At 44.7% G+C, this 24,852-nt stretch overlaps 1 protein-coding gene across 1 annotated transcript in view; it reads left to right on the plus strand.

The window, feature by feature from the left end:
• Positions 1–20,439, plus strand: part of acox3 (acyl-CoA oxidase 3, pristanoyl) — an 85,397-nt gene extending 64,958 nt beyond the window's left edge. Inside the window, exons 16-19 of the mRNA XM_079491003.1 lie at positions 1,000–1,174; positions 3,736–3,803; positions 5,991–6,077; positions 19,827–20,439. Coding sequence (XP_079347129.1) covers positions 1,000–1,174; positions 3,736–3,803; positions 5,991–6,077; positions 19,827–19,946 — 450 coding nt within the window. The 3' untranslated portion in view covers positions 19,947–20,439. The remainder of the gene's footprint in view (positions 1–999; positions 1,175–3,735; positions 3,804–5,990; positions 6,078–19,826) is intronic.
• Positions 20,440–24,852: the final 4,413 nt, after the last annotated feature.

Genomic DNA, 24,852 nt, shown 5'->3' on the forward strand with positions numbered 1-24,852 from the left:
GAACTGAAGTCACTCAATGTTAACAGTATTTGTATTATTAGCACAATTTGAAATTTGCACGCTATGGCCAGAAAAAGATAATGAAGTCTGTGTGTTTGACTAGGGTTTGACTGGATTGCTGAATTCCTACAATGCCCATAATGCTTTAGTGCACTTCCCCTCCTTGTGGAGGCTGCATGGAGGCATGACGTTGTAGTCCAGAGAAGAAAGTGAGACCACATTTTCATGGACAGGTTTTTTGGTCATGAACATGACGTCATGACTAAAATATGTAGGAAAAAAGATATATTACACACATAAAAACCCCAGGAAAGTGGCCCTTTAACATACTGTACATTTAAACTTTGCGTGGCCTGTTTCTCACCTGAAATGTTCAGAAACAGTGTTTTGTTGTTGTTGAACTGTGCAAGATGAATAGAGATGTTTCTGTAGACACTAGACAGTGTTACTGGCCTTACCCAGGGCATTGTTTAGCACCCTCATATACAGAGGGTTGGTACAGCGCTCTGTGCAGGCCAGCGTGCGTGTGTGTGCGTGTGCGTGTGCGTGTGCGTGTGCGTGTACGTGTGCGTGTGCGTGTGTGTGCGTGCATGCGGTTTGTGTGGGTTCTTCTGTGAGTTCTGTCTCCCATACCAACAGGAAGGATGGACATTACCATGGCAAACTCTCTCTCTCACACTCACACACACACACACACACACACACACACACACACACACGCACACACACGCACAATGGCTGAGAATGAGGTTAACAAAACAAGCCCTGGTAGACTGGTGTGTCCTGTGCGGTTCCCAGGAGAATGTCCATTTGACCCGCCTTTTCTCTCTCTCTCTGTGTGTGTGTGTGTGTGTGTGTGTGTGTGTGTGTGTGTGTGTGTGTGTGTGTGTGTGTGTGTGTGTGTGTGTGTGTGTGTGTGTGTGTGTGTGTGTGTGTGTGTGTGTGTGTGTGTGTGTGTGTGTGTGTGTGTGTGTGTGTGTGTGTGTGTGTGTGTACCAGGTGTACTACTGCCGCTCTCTCTCCATTGTCTACATCGAGCACGCTGTGTTGCAGCGATTCCACGACCTGACCTTTGACCCGGACACACCCCCTGGCCTCACGCAGGTCCTCAGACGGCTGTGTGCCCTCTATGGACTCTGGTCGCTGAGCAACCACATGGCTACGCTGTACATGGGTAATGTAGTTCATTCTCTATGGCCTCCGGTCGTAGCCTGGATCCAGCCCAAAGACCCCAGTCTGATAATCAGGCTACTCCGGTCGCTCTGCAACCGCGTCATTCGAATGTAGTCGACTAGTCGACTAGTTGTTTAACTACCTATTATGTAAAAAAAAAAAACTTTTCTCTTTTTTTTCTTTTTTTTTTAAATAAATATTTGTACATTTAAAAACTGTGTACATTGGTGACTATAACTACAAACTACCTGATCTTGATTCCTACAAAATCGGGGGAAAAATTAAATAAAATTAAACTTTCTTTTTTTTTTCTTATCAACTAGTCAACTAGTCGACTAGTTGCCCTATGGTCTAGTCCAGTGGTCTAGTCCAGGGGTCTGCAACTTTTTCTAAATGAAGTGCCATGTTTTTATTTTCTAGATCATCAGTTAATAAATTATTAATTAATATTAATTAACACCACGTGAAAAATTCCAACATATTTTGCTTGACCACAAATATAATATTTTTTCTTCTTTTTAAATATTTTCTTTCACGTTGTTATAATGACCATTATACTCAGGGAAATAACAGAGTTCAGTTTTAATGAATGTGGAATGGAGAATGTAATTTACACACAAATGAGGGATTTGACTCATTTTTAAAATAGTTTTATTTAAAACCAAAAATACTCTCTCACACACTTGCCATGTGTGCCAGTGATCACCCTCCTTTGTGCCAATGTTGGCACTGGTGCCTAAGGTTGCCTACCCCTGGTGTACACTGGTGCCTAAGGTTGCCTACCCCTGGTGTACACTGGTGCCTAAGGTTGCCTACCCCTGGTCTAGTCCAGGGGTTCTCAACCCGTGGGTCGCGACCCCTCGGGGGGTCGCCAAATTATTTTAGGGGGTCCCCAAATTATAAAAAAAAAGATTAAAAAAAAATAGCAGACCTACAAGCTCGTAGCGCGCCACTCGGTGGCGCGCTATGAGCTTGTAGATCTGCTATTTTTCAATAGCTAAATTATAACACCAAAAGGGGTTCCCGCCCAAAATGGGTTAAGGTTATTGTAGCAGTCAATTTATATTGGGGGTCGGGAGGGGGCGGGGCAGGGGTCCCGAGACATTGCCAAAGCATTTCCGGGGGTCCCCGGCCAAAAACGTTGAGAACCCCTGGTCTAGTCCATAGAGTTGTACATTTAGGTCTAGTCCACACAAGCCATATAGAGTTTTGAATGTCGCCGTGTCAGCACCCACACGGCTACACGCTGTACCAGGGTTGGTTTGCTTCTCTATTCTTCTCTCTTCAATCCAATCCAAGCTTTATTCATAATAGCACATTTTACAACTCGAGGGTTTACAAAGTGCTGCACAGAAAATCCCAATCTAAATACACTTAACCCATTTTGGACTGAGGGCGATATAAAAAAGGCTTCTAAATCTTAAAAAAAAATCTGAAAAACCCATGTTTCTATGTCAGTGGTGCTCAACCTTTTTCATGTCAAGGACCCCCAGAATTATCTCTATTGGGCCACGGACCCCCATCTCAAAATATTTAGTTCCAGGGACCCCCCCCCCAGAAGCCAATATTTTAATTAAAAATGTTCGCTCTGAAATATATATTCAAAGTTTTGTGCCATATTTTCACGATTTAAAAAAAATAGCAGACCTACAAGCTCGTAGCGCGCCACTCGGTGGCGCGCTACGAGCTTGTAGATCTGCTATTTTTCAATAGCTAAAGTATAACATAATGCTTAAAACACCAAAAGGGGTTCCCGCCCAAAATGGATTAATGTTCTTTCAGACGGGGAGCGTGTGTCACAGACGTTGTCGCCTGGATCAACGACATGTCTGCTCCAGGTCTGCTCAAGAGGGACGCATATAGCGTGAAACACAGTCCAGGTCTAGTCAGCCGTGGGGCGTGCGCACGAAACGAGCACGCGCGCAACAATTTTACGGGAAAGTATGCTTGCGTAATCACCCCTCCGCACGTCCAAAATAAACGCACGCCTCATTGAAAATGAATTTCCAGGCATGTCAGTCGCTGCCCATCTGAAAGGACATTATATTAACACAGAAAACAACAGCAAAATCACACGGTGAAAAAGTAGAAACTAGACCACAGAAACTCTCAAAGAAAATTAAAAGCCAAGGTATAAAGGTGCGTCTTAAGGCGAGATTTTAAAGTCTCGATGGTGGGGGCCAGTTTGATATGGGAGGGGAGCTCATTCCATAATTGATGGGGTGATGACAGAAAAGGCTGAGTTGCCTCTGGTCTTTAGACTCCTTTTCTCTCCACGTGTTCCATGCATAACGAAGCACTATGTTTGTATTGCCTCTGGTCTTTAGACTCTCCTTTTCTCTCCACGTGTTCCATGCATAATGAAGCACTATGTTTGTATTTCTCTCCACGTGTTCCATGCATAATGAAGCACTATGTTTGTATTTCTCTCCACGTGTTCCATGCATAATGAAGCACTATGTTTGTATTTCTCTCCACGTGTTCCATGCATAATGAAGCACTATGTTTGTATTTCTCTCCACGTGTTCCATGCATAACGAAGCACTATGTTTGTATTTCCAGGTGGGTTCTTCTCTGGGAAACAACCGGTTGAATTGGTCCAAACAGCCATTCTTACACTCTGCTCACAGGTACTGTGACAGTCTGTCTGTCTGTCTGTCTGTCTGTCTGTCTGTCTGTCTGTCTGTCTGTCTGTCTGTCTGTCTGTCTGTCTGTCTGTCTGTCTGTCTGTCTGTCTGTCTGTCTGTCTGTCTGTCCGTCCGTCCGTCCGTCCGTCCGTCCGTCCGTCCGTCCGTCCGTCCGTCCGTCCGTCCGTCCGTCCGTCCGTCCGTCCGTCCGTCCGTCCGTCCGTCCGACCGACCGACCGACCGACCGACCGACCGACCGACTGACTGAAGGCGCTTTACATAGATTGTGCATTACATGTACCCATTCACACACACATGCATACACCGATGGCGGATGAAACCATGCAAGGCACCAACCTGCACATCGGGGGCGATTAGGGGTTCAGCGTCTTGCTCAAGGACACTTCGACACTAACTCTGGGTGGAGTCAGGTGGGAACCTTTCGGTTGCCATGCGGCCACTCTTCACATTTTTGCATTTCTACATGTTTTGCATTGAAGCATATGTCTGCATGTTTGCATTGTCTGCATTAATCCACATGCAGGTTTGCATGGGGTGCATACTTAGTTTAGTCTACTAGTCATTGGTTAGACATGGTTTAGGTTTAGGTGTGCTGCCCCGTTAGAGGTTAGGGTTAGGGTGAGGGTTTGTAGTTGTAGGACTAATGACTGGTCTAAACTAAGTACTGTCTAAACAAAGTACTGCACCCGGTAATCCAGTGAACAGGACATGTAATACCTTCACTTAATCACAGTGCAAATGTGTGTGTTATTTTTTACTGTATGTCCAAAGACAGGAATATGTCACGTGCAATACACACCATACAACCATACACACACTGTGCACTGTATATAAGGCACTTGTTCCAACCTTTCTAAGTTGGTTAAAAGCGTGTTAATAAACACCTGAATTGTAACGTATACAGAGCAGCCGGTCTGCTATACATACAACGCCCACTGTATGCACATACAAGGTACTGTACAGACAGATGAATTGGGGACGTATACAGTTGAGATTAGTACATTATACAGAACAGTACAGTATGAGAGTTATTAAGAGAAGTGTCGCTGATTAGAGGGATTATCAAATCTACACGTTTCTCGTATTCCTGTCTCTTCAGATGTATTTATGTATTCCCTTTACCCGATGAGCAGCCATAGCTGAGTGCCAGACAGTGGTGTAAAGTAACTAAATACATTTACTTAAGCACTGTTACTTAACACATTTTTTGCCCCAGGAGTCTTTCAGAATAAAGGCGCTGGAGTGCCCGCAGCGGATGGGCAAGACCCCCGGCTCGCCCAGTCAAAGTGTCCGTGAGCAAGACACTTGAATACACCCTAATAGCCTCCCCCTCGTGTGCTCATCTGAGCAGTCGTCTAAACATTTCCGAAAAGAGAAGCTGACAGTACAAAGCGCTTTGGAGAAAACTATAAATTCACCAAGTCTCTCTGTGTGTACGTCTGTACAGCTACGTCTGTTCGTCTGTATTCCACGTAACTCGAGAACCGTTCGCCCCCACCGACGTCAAATTCGACACACGCGTTCCACACCACCACAGGGAGTGCAGTGCCCCGGTGTCGACTCGAGTCGGTCGGACCCACGGTCGTCCAGAACCGCCCCAAAAAGGCTTCTGCCCGGGCTCTGGTTCGGGGCCCCTGCCCCCCAGGGTCCATATATGGAGCTGGCCTGTTCACAATACTCCATATTTGGGTATGCCTGACACAGAACTCCATAAGCTGGCCTGTTCTGACATCACAACACTCCATATTTGGGCATGCCTGACACAGAACTCCATATATAGGAATAGAGAGACACATACAGAAATCAGACAATCATTCTGACGTCAGGCATAAAAGGTACACAGACATAATATCTGGGTGGGGCATGCATTTCCAACTTGCATCGTTCCAAGTAGCAGGCGTTCAACGCCCAACGGGCACCACTCTAGTACTGTAAATGAAGTCCATTTAGCGTTTACCAAATCAGGCTTTAGTCTAGCTTGGATAAAGGTGCTATATACAGTGTATAAATGCACCGTGCTTTCCATGTGTTCTCCCCTTTTCACCCTTCTAGTTGTTCAAGTCGTATTTAGGCCTTCACAGTACATTATGTCTCTTCTCTGTCGTTCTCTGGTTCTGTTTTACATGTATTTATCTTGTCTCTCTCTCTCTCTCCATGTCTCTCGTCCAGCTGAAGGACGACGCTGTGTCTCTAGTGGACGCGGTGGCTCCTCCGGACTTCTTCCTCAACTCTCCCATCGGCATGGCAGACGGACAGGTGAGCACCACGCACGCACGCAGGCACGCACGCACGCACACACACACACACACACACACACACACCCTCTTAACATATATATTTGCGTTCACATTTAATTAAGTATTTCTTGAACACAAACGGTAGCAAATGCATTGCACGAACTTGGGAACATATTATTTCTCATTTCTCATTACCGAGGCTTCCAAATATATGAACACAAGCCGTTTACGTTTATAACCAAGCTGTATTGACCTGAGATCAGATTCTATAAATGTCTTCTACATCCTGACAGTTTTCTGAAAAAGCTATGTTTCTATGTCAGTGGTTCTTCGATTTTTCAAAAATAGCAGACCTACAAGCTCGTAGCGCGCCACTCGGTGGCGCGCTATGAGCTTGTAGATCTGCTATTTTTCAATAGCTAAAGCATAACATAATGCTAACACCAAAAGGGGTTCCCGCCCAGAATGGGTTAATACCTTGGTAAGGAATGCCTCTTCCAGACTGTGGTCAAATGTAACAACCCACATCCAAAATGGTCACTCCTCTACTGCCCTCATCATCAACAACAACATCTGGTGTATTAGCTGTGAGTGACGTCTGAAAAAGCATCGTTTTCATTAATGCGCGTGAACATGGCAACTTGGAACACACAAGTGCTTTATTATACATTTTGCGCGCGCGTGTGCACACACACACACACACACACACACACACACACACACACACACACTCTCACTCTCACACACACTGGCCTCTGTCTGTCTGTCTCTTCATTCCTCTGTTTCTCTCACTTGTTCGGTCTCTCGCTCCCTTGCATTTCAGTCTTTCTGCCCCTCTCTCTCTCTCTCTCTCTCTCTCTCTCTCTCTCTCTCTCTCTCTCTCTCTCCTTCCCCACCTCTCTCTCTCTCTCTCTCTCTCTCTCTCTCTCTCTCTCTCTCTCTCTCTCTCTCTCCTTCCCCACCTCTCTCTCTCTCTCTCTCTCTCTCTCTCTCTCTCTCTCTCTCTCTCTCTCTCCTTCCCCACCTCTCTCTCTCTCTCTCTCTCTCTCTCTCTCTCTCTCTCTCTCTCTCTCTCTCTCTCTCCTTCCCCACCTCTCTCTCTCTCTCTCTCTCTCTCCTTCCCCACCTCTCTTTCTCTCTCTCTCTCTCTCTCTCTCTCCCTCTCTCTCTCTCTCTCTCTCTCTCTCTCTCTCTCCTTCCCCACCTCTCTCTCTCTCTCTCCTTCCCACCTCTCTCTCTCTCTCTCTCTCTCTCTCTCTCTCTCTCTCTCTCTCTCTCTCTCTCTCTCTCTCTCTCTCTCTCTCCTTCCCCACCTCTCTCTCTCTCTCTCCTTCCCCACCTCTCTTTCTCTCTCTCTCTCTCTCTCTCTCTCTCTCTCTCTCTCTCTCTCTCTCCTTCCCCACCTCTCTCCTCTCTCTCTCTCTCTCTCTCTCTCTCTCTCTCTCTCTCCTCTCTCTCTCTCTCTCTCTCTCTCTCTCTCCTTCCCCACCTCTCTCTCTCTCTCTCTCTCTCTCTCTCTCTCTCTCTCTCTCTCTCTCTCTCCTTCCCCACCTCTCTCTCTCTCTCTCTCTCTCTCTCTCTCCCTCTCTCTCTCTCTCTCTCTCGCCCCTTTTATAGGGGTGTGTCTCATTACTGGAAGAACAACTGCGGTACTTTGGCTCTCTTCTGCCTTTCTTCCAGGAACACACGCGCACGCACGCACGCACACACCACACACACACACACACACACACACACACACACACACACACACACACACACACACACACACACAACACACACACACACACACACACGCTCGCTCGCACGCACAGGCACACACACACTCGCACACACACACACACACACACACACACACACACACACACACACACACACACACACACACACACACACACACGCTCGCACGCACAGGCACACACACACTCGCACACACACACACACACACACACACACACACTCGCACACACACACACACACACACACACACACACACACACAGACACACACAGACACACACACACTCACTCGCACGCACACACACACACACTCGCACACACACACACACACACACACACACACACACACACACACCTGTACAAACACACCTTCTTTGACTTTGAGCACTACAGTGATATTGTAGGATGCACTTGAGCTTTTTGTGTTTTTGAGGGGTTCTAGCCCCTCCTATATACAGCTATAGAGATCTTTGCTCGTTATGAGCTTGTAGATCAAGGTTATAATAGTTTTGGATTTTTCCAAACTAGCTAGCCTCTCCTATGCCCAGCTTTGTCTGTGCGTGTGAACACAAACAATATATTTGAATTGGCGATGATATGATTGGCTGAGCAAAGTACATATTGAAGATGAAAAGTGAGGGCAGAAAAGTGAAGACGACAAAAGTGATTGGCCGGAATGACATTTGTGATGATTTGATTGGCTGAGCACGGAATGCGATGTATGATGATGTGTGATGATAGGAGCGCCCCTCACTTCACACGGGTGTGATCTTTTTTTTATTCCACCATTGACTCTGGCACTGTGGCGCCAGTGCCAACAGAATGCACGAAAAAGGCCACGAAGAAGACCCTGTGAACCGTCCGCTTGAACCGGAAGTAATAAACGGTCATTTCCGGGGTGGGCGCTAGTCTGTTCTATCACCAGAATAGGCCTATCTCACAGCCCCCTTTCCACGCCCACTTCCGGTAGATAGTGGTGTCATTTAACATTAGGCATTACCACTTTTTTCCTCTGGAGAATCTAAGTACATTTCCTAATGTTAAAATGTCAAAGACCGATAATAATATGAAGAAAACACAATGGTATAACAACTCAAATAAGTAGAATAAACCTTACCTTTACAAAACGGTAGTTTGTGGCTTGTGAAAATACCTCTTTTAACATGGAAGCCTATGGACCGCAAAAAAAATAACACCACTATCAACAAAAGGGGGCGGGAAATGCTGTGAGATAGGCCTAGTGCTAATATACTAACCATGATGTTGCACTATTTTTTTATTGAGCTCCTAACATCGTCCCTCACATCATATCACCTAAATCTGAGCCTCAATTACGAGAAAAACTCTGCTAAAGATTTTTCAGTTTCACAAAGCAAATCAGAATCAACTGTATTAACATCACAGCCAGGTTTGCACGTGTAAAGAAGAATGGAGTGGTGGGAGAGAGAGAGAGGAGAGAGTAAGAGCAGGAGAGAGAAAGGAAAACGGGATGGAAACACATGGCTCCTCAGATAAGGAAGAGCATGGGGAACTGTTACAGGTTCAGTGCATTGCTCAGGGACTGAGACATAGGCGCACAGGGAGGCGAACCGGCGGTGACCTGATTCTTTTTTTAGTTTTTAAATAATAATTTTTTATTGAAGATGTGTCATAAATGTATACAAATAAAGTAGAACAAACTAGAAAGGTCTAAATTGAAAGTACAAAACAAACAAAAAGAAAAAAGAAAAGGGCAAGCAGCACATCATGGAACTATGGATACTCAACACAGCTAGATATTCATAATTATCCCATTTAGGCCTGACCTTAACATTTTAAAAAAAATCTTCTAAATCCTCCAGTTTTCTGAAATAAATATTTTCACGATTTTTAATAAATAGCAGACCTACAAGCTCGTGAGTGGCGCGCTACGAGCTTGTAGATCTGCTATTTTTCAATAGCTAAATTATAACAATGTCTTTGAGATGTGATATTGGCCCAGTGTTGTTTTAAAAGCACTCTCTCCTCTACCTCCCTCTCTGTGTCTCTCTCGTTCTCTTTCCCTCTCTCTTTCTAACCCTTTCTCAATCTCTCTTTCTGCCCCCCTTTCCCCATCTCTCTCTGTCTCTCTCTCTTCCTCTGTCTGTCTGTCTGTCTGTCTCTCTTTCTTTCTTTCTTTCTTTCTTTCTTTCTTTCTTTCTCTCTCTCTTTCTTTCTCTCTTTCTTTCTTTCCTTCCTGTCTCTGTCTCTCTCCGTCTCTCCCTGTCCCTCTCTGTCTCCCCTACCACTCTCTGACACCCCCCCTCCCCCCCAGCCAATCACAGCTCAGACTACCACGTCATAGTGTTGTTGTGTTCCTAACCCATGTGAGTCAGTGGTACAGACAGACAGACAGACAGACAGACAGACAGACAGACAGACAGACAGACGTAGCTCTTGGCTATCGCTGTCTTCCAGTTGTTGCACCTCGAGTCGGGACGTCCCAAACACCAAACAGTGAGTATGCTGTCACCATGCAGGACACACACTCATAGCCACACTGAGCTGACGCACACGCGCACGCACACACACACTGCTAGTCTGCAGCTACACAACACAGGGCTTGTTGTCTGTCCCCAAAAAGTCATGGTCTGCTGCTAGACAGACAGCAGGTGTGTGTGTGAGAGGGAAGAGAAGATGAGTAAGATGTAGGGTTGAAATACAGACTGTGTGTTGTGTGCGTGCGTGCGTGCGTGCGTGCGTGCGTGCGCGTGCGTGTTTTAGACATCAGGTCTGAGGTTGGAGTTATGCCGATTTGTACATAGTTGCGCGACAGATCTACAAGCTCACAATGCAACCGTGTGCGTGTGTGTGTGTGTGTGTGTGTGTGTGTGTGTGTGTGTGTGTGTGTGTGTGTGTGTGTGTGTGTGTGTGTGTGTGTGTGTGTGTGTGTGTGTGTGCGCGCGCGTGTGCGACTTCATTCTTGTTCTCCTGAGTGTGTTTGGTCGTCTCTGGATTTAATTACTTTGACATTTTAAACACAAGCCAGATGCGCAGAGAATGTGTTCAACATCAGGAATTATACGTCCCACACCCAAGGTGTGTGTGTGTGTGTGTGTGTGTGTGTGTGTGTGTGTGTGTGTGTGTGTGTGTGTGTGTGTGTGTGTGTGTGTGTGTGTGTGTGTGTGTGTGTGTGTGTGTGTGTGTGTGTGTGTGTGTGTGTGTGTGTGTGTGTGTGTGTGTGTGTGTGGGGGACGTTGTTTAGAGTAGCCCACACCCAAGGTGAGTGTGTGCGTGCATGTGTAACACTCGGGATTCGAAGTCCAATATCTTAACCACTAGACCAAAGGGATATCCCTATATGGACCGGGGGGAGATATTAGACTTTTGAGGCCATCAGGCTGAGGCTCTGAGCCACTCTGCTACACAAGTGTGCGTGCGTGCGTGCGCAAACTTAGCTCAGACAGATCATTTGTTAAGATAGCACTAATTGACTCCAAATTAGAATGACCAAGTAGAGCTAATGACTGAAAAATACTTTAATCAATGGAGCACTTTACCTATTTCCAACCTTATCTTCATATAATTGCTCGTCACTCATGCTCATTAGAAGATACAGCCTAGATAGTCTTTTCAGCCATGACTCTAGTATTTAGAAGCAGGCTTAAATGTCCTCCTAGTATGAATGAACGAATAAAATCTTTACACCCAGTGGCAGGGAATGATCATAAATGGTCTCAAGTACCAGTATGCTGCCCACAAATCTGTAGCCAACAACTGTGGTTGTAGCATTGCTAACCTGTAGAGCAGGGGTCTTCAACATTTTTTCAGCCCAAGAATATTGTATAAAATTAGAAGTCTAATGCCAAAAAAAGAAAAATACAAATAAAAACATTGGTGTTACACTAAAAACTGTGACTGTGATTGAAGATGGTGAAAGAAGCCTCCATTGATGCCAGAGCACAGACCAATGTCGTACAAGGGGCGTGGAGGCACCCGGACCCGCGTCATGTTTGGAGATAGAAGTGGGAGCAGTGTCAGCGTTTTAGTTTAGTTTAGTTTAGTTAGTGTAGCACAATGCTACGCTAGATGGGGCGTGGAATTAGCACAAATTTATGATTGTGCAAATTTTTTGATTGTGTCGCAGATTAAACTTACTTTCATATATTTCACAGGTAGCTTCATAGACTTGTTTGACATCGCTGTCATCAGTGTTGGATTCATGTTTGTTTAACGTGTAATTTCAGACGTTTAACCATTCAAACTGTCAATACTTCGCAAACCTTTCACTCTGTACTAGGACCTGATGTAGAACAGACTGGACACCGTCAGTCCCTAGAGTCCAGTCCAAACAGCGTGATGTGTGAACGGACCGGGTCACTGAGCAGTCAGTGGGCGTTCTGATGATGATGACATTTCTGTCATGACTCTATAAACAAGTGTCAAGAAATATCTGACGTTTTATTATAGATGTCAAAACTGGCCAGACTGCCAGACTAATGACCGTATTACCGTATGACACTAAGTCTGTGTGAAGGCTTAATTTAATGTCAGTGAGACAATAAAGAACTGTTACTTTTCAAAATTCAAAAGCAGCAGATCCACAAGCTCGAAGTGCGCCGCTTCGCGCCTCGTTTCGTTCTGCAACTTTTTGTGCTTTTTTTGTTTTGTGTGACGCTGTAGCATGATCACGTAGGACATTAATACTTTAACCGCCAGCATTAATTTATCCCTCGATAGCGTACTGCCAAGATTTTATCGCGCGTAACACTTACTTTGAAGAGCCAAATATCCGTAACCGAATATTACAATGACGAACTGCTGTGTGTGTGATGTTGCCCGGATGTTCTTGTGTCGGTCGGTGGTTGAAAAAGGCGACCGCGAGTGTCAGCCCGCCTGCTACAGCCTGTTGAAAACCCTTGTATTCACCAGAAACGGCCCCTCAATGTCGTTTCTGAGATACAGAGCTGTGAATGGTGGGCTTAGACTGGAAGTGGATGCGCGCGCATGTTCAAAATGGCCGCGGCCACAGTGTCCCACTGTGTTGATGCGGGTAGCAACATCAGCTAGCATTTGCGGCAGGCAGACGGTTAATTTGCAAAAACAAATAAATAAATAAAAATAAAACACACAAAAAGAGGTTTCTGCCCAACAGCAGCAATATATATATATATACAACACATAATCAGTAAGGTTCTTCATCCAGGGGGCATGAAGGTCTACAGGGACAGATTTACATGCAGGACAACACAGCCAGTTGTTTTTGGAGACGTCTTGTTTGGGAGTGAAGTGTTCAGTTAGAATAGACATCCTCAGAGCTACTAAAACACACACACACGCACACACACACACACACACACACACACACACCACACTGAGTCACTCATAAACACACCATCGGCTTTGCTGTTGGCTTTCACTGCCTACACATGCACACAGCCTTAGCTGATTTCTTTGGATTGCACTGTTTAGATGTAAGTGTGTGCGTGCGCACAAGGCCAGGTGCACAGGCTCCAAAACTCTAAATGATGACAGAAAGTAGAAAGAACTCACACAAACAGGAAAAAACTAACATTTCACCAAATATTTATAAAACTCCAAAATAACCTCCTCGTCTGTTATTCAGTTATTATGTAGAAAAAATGAAATTCACTCTCACCACTGTGTGCGACCCTGTACCTTTGTTTTCATTATGTCAACCGCACCAGAAGTCAGAGTGCGGTAGTTACAAGAAGGTCTGCTATTCAGTCATCCAAGACTCGGAGTAGAACCGCTGCTCCTTGACTTGGAAAGGAGACAGCTTAGGACGGAGGCATCGGTTCCCTTACCACCTAAGCCTTATAGGTGGTACGGGGTGCCTCCCGAGCGTCTCCCAAGGGAACTGCAAAGTCCCAGCTCCCCCAGAGTTAGTGTCGAAGTGTCCTCGAGCAAGACTCTGAATCCCCTAATTGTTCCCGATGTGCACATTGTGCAGGGTGGTGCCTTGGATGGTTATCTCCGCCATCGGTGTGTGAATGGTGGATTGTAATGCACAATCTATGAATGTGTGTGTGTGTGTGTGTGTGTGTGTGTGTGTGTGTGTGTGTGTGTGTGTGTGTGTGTGTGTGTGTGTGTGTGTGTGTGTGTGTGTGTGTGTGTGTGTGTGTGTGTGTGTGTGTGTGTGTGAATGTAATGCACAATAAAGCGCCTTGAAAACGCTACATAAATGCACCATTTATTTTACTGTATAGTATCTACAAAATCCTCAATTATAAGAAAGTGAGCACAGAAAAAACGTGACAATGTGTTTCGGGACAGGATGGGGGGGGTCTGGTTATTCCCTCCCAAGTGCCAAACACAATTCAACCACACCTGGCTCCAATTAGCTCTCAATTAATGATTACCGTAAATCCCGTAGAGTAGGTACGTACACCCATACAACATGTCAGAGGAGCATCAGTCATACACATACCGGTAATTAACCCATTTTGGGCGGGAACCCCTTTTGGTGTTTTAAACATTATGTTATAATTTAGCTATTGAAAAATAGCAGATCTACAAGCTCGTAGCTTGTAGGTCTGCTATTTTTGAAAAATCGTGAAAATATTTATTTCAGAAAAGAAAAAAAATTGAGGTCAGGCCTAAATGGGTTCATGAAGTTATATAACCCCTCTCCATCCTCAGCGCAGTTATCTGTCTTTTTGTCATGGCTTCTGCTTCCTACATGCTTCCATGATCTACGGTATGCGTATTGTATTGCCTACACATTGTACAGTCATTTGAAATGATGCAGTGCTTTTCGACGCGTCAAGATAAAGCGCTGTTTAAATGTTAATATTGTTATAGTCTCTCCATGTTGTCTCTGTCGGGCAGAAACCTCTTATCTCCATATTTTACCCATTCTGACCTGAGATCAGATTCTAAAAATGTCTTCTACATCCTGACAGTTTTCTGAAAAAGCTATGTTTCTATGTCAGTCGTTCTTCGATTTTTCAAAAATAGCAGACCTACAAGCTCGTAGCGCGCCACTCGGTGGCGCGCTATGAGCTTGTAGATCTGCTATTTTTCAATAGCTAAAGCATAACATAATGCTAACACCAAAAGGGGTTCCCACCCAAAATGGGTTGAAAAATGTTTTTTTCCCCATGTACAGGTAAATTAGCTAATTTACTGCCAGCATAAATGCCTGCCAGCGATTTTTCGTTTTTCCTTACATTTCAAGTAGTCACAGAATATTTATCTCCTGTACGATCGATCCCCAGATCGACGGAGACACGGAGGTTTTCTCTGTGCGTCCGCAATTTTATATATCTTTTGTCAAAGCGACCATCCGTTCTCTAGTTACGGTCCGTTGAAAAGAGTATAGCCTGTCTGGCCAAAAATGGCCAGTAGAAGAAGGGGGGGGGGGGGGGGTGGGGTGGTGACATAAAGGCATTTCCCCCAGGAAAATAAACAGGAAGCCAACGGCAGAGGAAGGCTTTGCGAAAGTTGCGATTTCATGATCTCCTGGATCTCTCTGTGACAGATATGAGTCAAATGGTGACTCATATGTTAACGAAGAGCGCCATCTAGCGGTAATCACTTGAACACACAGTTTGGACGCGTTTGGCGCTCTGGGCCTTGGAAAAAACATGACATGTCATTGGCAGTGAGTGAGTCCAACGTCCTACTTGACCATACTACTGTCACAGTCACAGACTTTTGTCATTCATTGTACAGTCTAGGTCTTGTATTTCTATGTATTGTTCCCTGGTCTAGTTTTCTTGGTTCTATGTTTGTTTGCGCCAGCTGTGTCTCATTATGTAATCAACCCTCATGTGTATATCAGTCTTGTTCCCCAGTCAGTCCTTGTTGAGTCATTGTATCCTGTCACCTGTTTCAGTCTGTTTTAAGTTGTTCATGTTCACCTTGTCTTCTGTATTAAAACACCATTTCTTGGTTTTGAACACTACCATGCCTGGCTGTCCTGTGTTTGGGTCCTTATCTCACCTACACGTGACAACTACAGCGTCACACAAAAGTGTCTCGACGCGTTTTGAGCTTGTAGGCCTGACGTGTTTTTCATTTATAATCCTGAAAAGTACCAGTTTTGGACATGTGAGGTTTCCACCCAACAGAGACGGTATCATAATATGATACCGTCTCTTTTGGGTGGAAACGGCAGGCCATATTATGGCCTGCCGTCTGGGCCGTAGCCAGCCCCGATTTGACATGCTATCTGGGTGTACCTATGCTAGGAGATTTACGGTACTCATTAAGGTATAATTGGAGCCAGGCGTGTGTGTGCACTCCATCTTGTTGTTCTGGCACCGATGAAGCGATAATCCCCGCACCGCTTTTACGTCAATGTTTTGTTTTTCTGGACACCGCGGACCTTTGGTTGTTATTTATTAGCTTGCACTCTGCACCTTTTGTCGTTAATTAGCTGAGCTGCGGAGAGAGCGAGACTGTAATGATTTGTTTGTGTATTATTCTATGTATGGCACTCAAATTTGACCACCAGAGGGTGCTGCGGCTTAAATCGGTTCTAGGTTGACTTGTATGTTGGGCATCTGAATACATTGCTGTGGATATAAAAAGAAAATGTATTTCCAAAAATCTTCAAAAAGCACGAAAATAAGTTTTAGCCCCTGGCCTACAGTATATGGGGAGTTGCATCATGATCCCATCAATCCAGATAAGCATACATTTTACATTTTTGATTGTACGACCTACCTGATTGGCCACCATGCGGCTGATTTGAAAAGTTTGGGATTGAGGTTTAGAATGTCTTCCCTGGCGTACCCTTTCCAGGGGTTTCCCATATTAGACACCTCTCCCAGATACAGAATAGAGACAGACGGGACCTAGCCTCGGTAGCAGGCTTTCATTTTCGTCGGCGCAAAAAATGAAAGACTGGAGGAACCGCATTGGCCGCTCTGGTCTAGAAGTGGGAGTCAACCCTTCCGGGTGGGCGTCGCTCCAAATGATGTGACGTATAGCGCTGCACTAGGGGGGGGGGGGGGAGAGGAGGAGGGGCCAGGGGTGACTGACAGATCGGTGAGATCCAATCAGGGCGTTGCTGAAATCTCAGCCGCGACCCGCCCCTATCTAGACCAGAAACCTAACACATCATTAGCTCAGGCTAGACGGGACCTAAAACATCATCTCTGCCTCCCCAGCCTTCCTCTCTGCCTCCCCAGCCTTCCTCTCTGCCTCCCCAGCCTTCCTCTCTGCCTCCCCAGCCTTCCTATCTGCCTCCCCAGCCTTCCTCTCTGCCTCCCCAGCCTTCCGGCACTGCCAGAGATTATGCACAATGCAAAACGTTAACTATAATGATTTTGGTACCCTGGGCCCAGTTCTTATAAAGCACCGAGGTCTGACGTCAATATCGGCAGAGGGTGCTGTTCCCAGGGTTCGTGTACATTTGTATTTGTATTATAATCCCCATAGGGGGGATGTTAGATCGCCACATGAGAACTATGTTTTATTTGTATTATAATCCCCATAGGGGGATCTTACTAGATCGCCTCATATTAGAACTGTGTTTGAAAAATAAACAACTCATCCAGGCGGTTTCACTCATATCCGGATATGAAGAATCAACTGACTGCTAGAAAACACTAATGTTACTGCTGCTGAATTAGTTACATTTTCGTTAGAAACAGACTGTATCAAATATGACTGACTGACTGTCGTAAAGGATACAGAGACACCTTCCCGACAATAACGCTGAGACAGTCTGTTTATTTTTGGACCACAATTCTTATATGAGACGATTTTAACCCATTTTGGGCGGGAACCCCTTTTGTTTTTTTAAACATTATGTTATAATTTAGCTATTGAAAAATAGCAGATCTATAAGCTCATAGCGCGCCACCGAGTGGCGCGCTACGAGCTTGTAGGTCTTTTATTGTAGGTCTGTTATCGAGCATAAACAATCAAGACAAGATGCGTTCAAGAAATAAATGACATGTTTGTGTCAGCACAAACATGTGGGTCTAAAAGTGTATCGATACCTGCCAACCAGCGCTGTCCAGGTAAACAAAATTACGCTTTTAAAGTGACAGTATACATATTAACCTAACCAGTTAACAGTTACTTCAATATTATTTTCCAAAAGTAAAAAGGTCAATTTCCTTCTGTCTGTTAGGAATGTACTGTATTTGAAGGCCCTAGTAAAAGATACTGGTTCTGTTCAGAAGTTATCATCTCCCGTCTTTCCACAAAAGAATATCAAATGCTCGACAGTGGGCTCGATAAGAACCCGGCTCGTTAAGCCTGATCGTTAAGGGGCTCGTTATCAATAAAACATTAACGAGCTCCGTCCCTAGCGAGCGTTCTATTAGTGTTTCTACATAATATATTATTCAAATAAATCCCATTACTTAATTCATTCATCACTCTTTCCTGTAAACTGTGAACACAGCGAAAACAAGTCGCGCCCGCAAAGAGATATAATAATTGGAGCCACTGCACAACACGAGGAGTCATCTTTACTCACTGGGCGGGGGGTGTGGTGGTGGTGGGTGTCTAGGGGGGATGAGGGGTTTGGGTGGGGGGGGGGGGGGTTCTCTCAGAAGCCCCTCCATCTTCCATAAACGCCGTCCCACACAGTTCTCGGTGAAGTGGAGGGTGGACTAAGCCTCTGGTTAGCCACACAAACAAACAAACAGCGTGAGCAGCGCTGTGTGGACGGTTCTTCTCCTTGTCGTAGCGGAGCTCATGGTCCATCATTAACCCATTTTGACCTGAGATCAGATTCCCAAAAATGTCTTCTACATCATGACAGTTTTCCGAAAAAGCTGTCGTTCTTCGATGTTTTAAAAAAAATAGCAGACCTACAAGCTCGTAGCGCGCCACTCGGTTGCACGCTATGAGCTTGTAGATCTGCTATTTTTCAATAGCTAAAGCATAACATAATGCTAACACCAAAAGGGTGTTACCGCCCAACATGGGTTAAGATCTGGTTTGGCTGTTGTTGCGTTTGTGTAATCGATAGAAGATGTGGAGCGTCGGTTAGTTAGTGGAGCATGACTGTCGAGGTCTGGCACAAAGTAATACTGACGCAAAAAAACAACAACCTCTCCAGGGTCTTGTTTACACTGCAACGTGTAACTGATAGCGGAGAGACAGACGGATGCATTACGGGCCGTATTACTGCATGATGTGCCGTTTCTTTCTTTTTTTTTCGCTGGCGGCGGTGGCTCAGGGGTAGAGTGCCTGAATGGTAACCGCAAGGTCGCCAGTTCGAACCCGGGCTCCCCCAGAGTTAGTGTCGAAGTGTCCTTGAGCAAGACACTGAACCCCTGATTGCTCCTGATGTGCTGGTTGGTGCCTTGCATGGTTTCTGCTGCCATCGGTGTATGAATGTGTGTGTGATTGGGTGAATGTAATGCACAATCTATGTAAAGCGCCTTGGATAAAGGCGCTATATAAATGCACCATTTAGCATTTAGTGTCAAATTACTGAAGAAAAAAGTGGGTCACATTCATGTTTTGCGCAAGCTCCGTCATTTGTTTTATGATTTATTTTCATAAAGGGAGAAGCAATAAAACATTGAATACAGTACTGTATGTCAAAGAGAACAAAGACATGATAATGAAGATGTCTACTTTTGTGTATATATACACAGGTAATAAGACCAGCATATACCGTATGTACGTGAGGTTAAACATAAGGTGCGAAAGTGGACCAGGAAAATGGTCCTCACAATGTAAAATTCTCCAAATCTACTTTAACCCATTTTGGGCGGGAACCCCTTTTGGTGTTAGCATTATGTTATGCTTTAGCTATTGAAAAATAGCAGATCTACAAGCTCGTAGCGGGCGCGCTTGTAGAGCTTGTCGAGCTTGTAGAGCTTGTAGAGCTTGTAGGTCTGCTATTTTTGAAAAATCGAAGAACGACTGACACAGAAACATAGCTTTTTCAGAAAACTGTCAGGATGTAGAAGACATTTTTAGAATCTGATCTCAGGTCAAAATGGGTTAAAACAAGTACACACACACACGCATACACACACACACACACACACACACACACGTAACACATTGTAACGTTGTCCTGGTGTGTATCTGTGTATCTGTGTGTGTGTGTGTGTGTCCTGTTGCAGCTGTACCAGAACCTGTGGTCCGCGGTGATGCAGGGCGACAAGGTTCTGGAGCGTCCGTCCTGGTGGAAGGACTTCTGCTTCGACAAGCCCGAGGTCGGATCCCTGCACGCCAAACTGTAGAACACTGACAGAACCCCCCCTGAGGTACCTGAATCCCTGCGAGTAGAACCCACAACCACCCCCTGAGGGTCAGATCCCTGCACGCCAAACTGTAGAACACTGACAGAACCCCCCCTGAGGTACCTGAATCCCTGCGAGTAGAACCCACAACCACCACCTGAGGGTCGGATCCCTCCACGCCAAACTGTAGAACCCACAACCCAGGCGTCCTCCGGACCCTATACCGTCCAGTCCGAAATCACCTGAGCATCTCCTAACTAGCCCATTTTGACCTGAGATCAGATTCTAAAAATGTCTTCTACATCCTGACAGTTGTCTGAAAAAGCTATGTTTCTATGTCAGCCGTTCTTCGATTTTTCAAAAATAGCAGACCTACAAGCTCGTAGCGCGCCACTCGGTGGCGCGCTATGAGCTTGTAGATCTGCTATTTTTCAATAGCTAAAGCATGACATGATGCTATAACACCAAAAGGGGTTCCCGCCCAAAATGGGTTAAAGCCCAAACCACACCAGCTGCAACTCCTTGGGGACAAAACCGTTTCAAGGTCAACCACACCGATGTGCTGCATGTGGTTGACCTAGAACAGTTTTTTTGTCCCAAAGACAAAACAGTTTTAGGTCAACGGTTTTGTCCCCAAGGAGTTGCAGCTGGTGTGGTTTGGGCTTAACTGCGATGCGTGGCATTCTGCACTGGCTCTGTTGGTGCGTTGGATATCTGCAGCCTACCAGGCTGTGGATTAACCCATCTAGGCCTGAACTCGAAATAAAAAAAAAAACGTCTAAATCCTCCAGTTTTCTGAAATAAATATTTTCACGATTTTTCAAAAATAGCAGACCTACACGCTCACAGCGCGCCACTCGGTGGCTGTTTTTCAATAGCTAAATTATAACATAATGTTTAAAACACCAAAAGGGGTTCCCGTCCAGAATGGGTTAAAAATCACACTGAAGTGAGCAGCGCTCTTAATTATCGCCATACGTCGTGTTCCGTGCTCATACGATGTATTTGTTTCCCTGACACAAACAAGGAATAAATAACAACAAGAACAAGACAAACACACATTGGTATATCGCATCGGCTCAGAAGTTCCGTATCTGTTCATCCCTAGTGCTTACTTAACCAATCTGTATGGTACAACATAACTTAGTACATCTACAACGGACGTGCAACTTATCGACTGACGCTTTCTGTTTCTTTATTTGTCTTGTTAGAAAGCTTTAAAAAATAAACATAATTAGTGTGTTTGAAGTGCAAGCAGACTATTGTTATTGCACTGCAAATCGTTTAACACGTTTTTGGCGGGAACCCCTTTTGGTGTTTTAAACATTATGTTATAATTTAGCTATTGAAAAATAGCAGATCTACAAGCTCACTACGAGCTTGTAGGTCTGCTATTTTTGAAAAATCGTGAAAATATTTATTTCAGAAAACTGGATGATTTAGAAGATTTTTTTAAATTCAGGCCAAAATGGGTTAAAAACGTTTACATCGTGCAATAACTTTTGTGCGTCTGATTGGCCCGTATCCAGTGACACACCCAACTCAGTGAAACTCTTGTCACACGTTTGCCTATAATAATGTGGTTTCCTATGGAGATAGGCAAACCACACTCGCAAATTCCGCAGGATTGCATATCTTTCCAGTATTCCCTGCTGTTGTGCCTTGTGCACAAACCCCTGGATAGAATCCACACTAATCCGACACACTTAACAGTGACAGGCAGCGTTTGTTTAACCCATTTTGGGCGGGAACCCCTTTTCGTGTTAGCATTATGTTATGCTTTAGCTATTGAAAAATAGCAGATCTACAAGCTCGTAGCGCGCCACCGAGTGGCGCGCTACGAGCTCGTAGGTCTGCTATTTTTGAAAAGTCCTGAAAATGTGGCGCAAATCTTTGAATATATATTTCAGAGCGAACATTTTTAACTAAAATATTGGCTTCTGGGGGGTCCCTGGAACTACATATTGGTAGAGATGGGGGTCCGTGGCCCAATAGAGATAATTCTGGGGGTCCTTGACATGAGAAAGGTTGAGCACCACTGACATAGAAACATAGGTTTTTCAGATTTTTTTTTGATTTAGAAGCCTTTTTTTATCGACCTCAGTCCAAAATGGGTTAAATTGCTGGAAACCAGGCACATGAAAACACGGTGCTATTATTCACGGCGTGTGTGATTCTGTGACTCAGCTGCCATTCCTAATTTAAATGAAAAAGAACTGTCAGGCCGTGATACAGCCAGGGGCGTCTCTAGGAACAGATTCTAGGAACTGCGTCCAAGTCGTTCCCGACGGCGCCACCTGTCCTGCGACCTCCTGTACTGAAGAGCTAACGCCTTCGTATCGCTCCCTCTCTAATAGTGTGTACGCCTATGGTTACAAATAGTAAACTAACTAGTACAGTCGACCACATTCCCATGTCGAGATTGATTCATCGCGGTCTTTCGCGTAGACACTTTGTGTACTCTCTCTCTGCCTTTGTGGCTTTTTACACGCCGCGTCGAGTCCCTTGATGACTTTCGCTCGGCTCCCCACACCCGCTAGTTGAGAAACGCTGGTCCGATTGGCTACAGGCCCTGACAGCTTATGCTGAATCGGCGCCGCTCAATCTTTCTCATGTCGAGGACAGCCACGTTAATGTAATTAAATGTGTTTGGCCGCCGACTCCCATCTGAATATATTTTTTGTGCCAGGGAGTCGGGGACATTCAAGATTTGTGCATTTTTCAATTTGTTTCAAGATTCAAGCTCACGACGCTTGCATCGCGACATGTTGTGAGCTTTTTGATCTGATCTTTTCAAATAGCCGATGTATATATTTTTAGAGTTAACACTTTAATTGCCCGGAACTATTTAATCCATTACATTCATGCGCCCAGTCGATTTATAAACACGGACGCCTTTTCCGGACGGACCGGCCGGAAGTTCATGATGTTGTGTAGCAGCTAACAATAGCCACAGCACTTTAGAGTCGATCGACAACAACGGGAGACAAGAATAAATCTATCGAGACTAGCGACTGGACCGCGGAGCGCCGTCTAACACAGGATCTTTTTCAGAAAAAGACGGGATGATTTAGATCGCGATTTATGAACGTTTTAAGATTTTCGTTTTCATCAGCTAAACAGAGGAGGGAGTTTTTCGATGACGTCTCACTCTTGCGCGTCACCGAGGAGAGCCCAGCAGGCGCGCCTGGGCTATACAGCCAGGCGATCTGTTCTCGTATCAATAAACTTCGTCTTTAGGACAATACTTCGTCCTGGGCGTCGGGCATTACTAATAGAAAGGACAAAGAACTTCGTCCTGGGCGATGGGAGTGTTAATAAAGTGGTTCCACTGATTTTCATGCTTTCATTAACTAATTTAGCTGGGGACCCCCTTGAACCCCCTTAAGGACTCCTGGGAGGTCCCCAGGGACCCCACTATTCTAAACTACCTGCAGGGGAACCAGTTAAGAGTTCAGATTGAACCATAATATTTAATTAACAACAAGCTATTTCATATCTGTGATATTGTAATCTGATGGCCAAGACAATTTGGCACATAATTTGAATACAGTATGTATATATATATATTATATTGAACTATGTAATTAAGAATTTAGATTTTATGTTCATGTTAATTATTGATCCGTTTCATACCTGTGATATTGTAATCTGATGGCCAATATGTAAATAATATACATCTGTATTTTACAATTGTACCGTAATGCTGTGGAAATATTATATATATAACAGAAATAAACGTGTACATCTATGTAATTGATTTTGTTATATTTATTCCAACGATACTCGTTGGGGACGTTGGAACGCATACCCATTGGGAACACTATTATAAATAAAAAGATTGAATGTACAAAGACATAGCAAGAACAATGAACCATAATGACAATAAGTGGCTTTTGAATTTTGATACACAGGAAATACATCCATACAGTATATAAATACATATATTAAAAAGGCAGACAATACAGTTATCATAGGCACCAAATCATTACAATAAGAGCAGACCCATGCATACTCCACTCAAAGGCCCCCCCCTCCAGGCGGCAGGGCCACCGCCCCAAAGCAGAGCACCCCACTAGGGAAGAATGCTGGCATATAAGATATCTAAGGTTGGCATGGAAAACCTCCAAGTACTGTGGCAGACAATGTTGGTCCAATATGATCTAAATAAGGGTCCCAAATTTTAGTAGAAAGTGTCCAATTTAGAATGCAACATGCATGTAATGTATTCACAAGGAATCTCTCAGAGTTCAGTTAAACTCACATGGATTAAAGTTCCCAGTCGCCACGACTGATTTCTTTTTTAATCCATAGAAGCCATCGGCATCGTGTCTTCTTTGGAGGCATGTTGCAACAGTGAAAACATGCTCAATCTACAAGCTCTCGATGTGCGACGCATTTTAGAGTGATCGTCTATTATTCGGTTGTTAATTTAGAGCATTCGATGTGGTCAAACTGGAGGCATCTTCCATAAAATCTGTAACAGTCTCCGTCGGATATTCGCCTGGTTGACGGCAGGGACAGTATTACTAAAACATCGTTTTTACATATTGATTTACTTGTTTAGGAATCAGCGCTGGGGTTTCATGCTCTACACAAAAAGCACATCTAGGACTTGGTCATGCAAACATTTTCAGTCGTGAGATTGTATCCACTGTGCCTCTATCTGTGCTTCATTAGCTGCATTGCACAAGCCTTTGTACCTTTCAGGGTAGTTCCTTATATCATGACAAACTCTCATTTGTCTGACATTAACTTCACATTTTACAGTCAGAGTTTCTGTGGTGGTTTGAGGTACTGTGTAATAGTTTGGGGGCACCGTGTCGGAGCTCTAAAATGAACCGGGTCCTCTTGGGAGAGGAAACGATGCAGAGGTCAGTCCATCCATCTGTGGAGTTTGAAGTTT

This window comes from Electrona antarctica (assembly GCF_951216825.1).
Source record: "Electrona antarctica genome assembly, chromosome: 21".
NCBI lineage: Eukaryota > Metazoa > Chordata > Actinopteri > Myctophiformes > Myctophidae > Electrona > Electrona antarctica.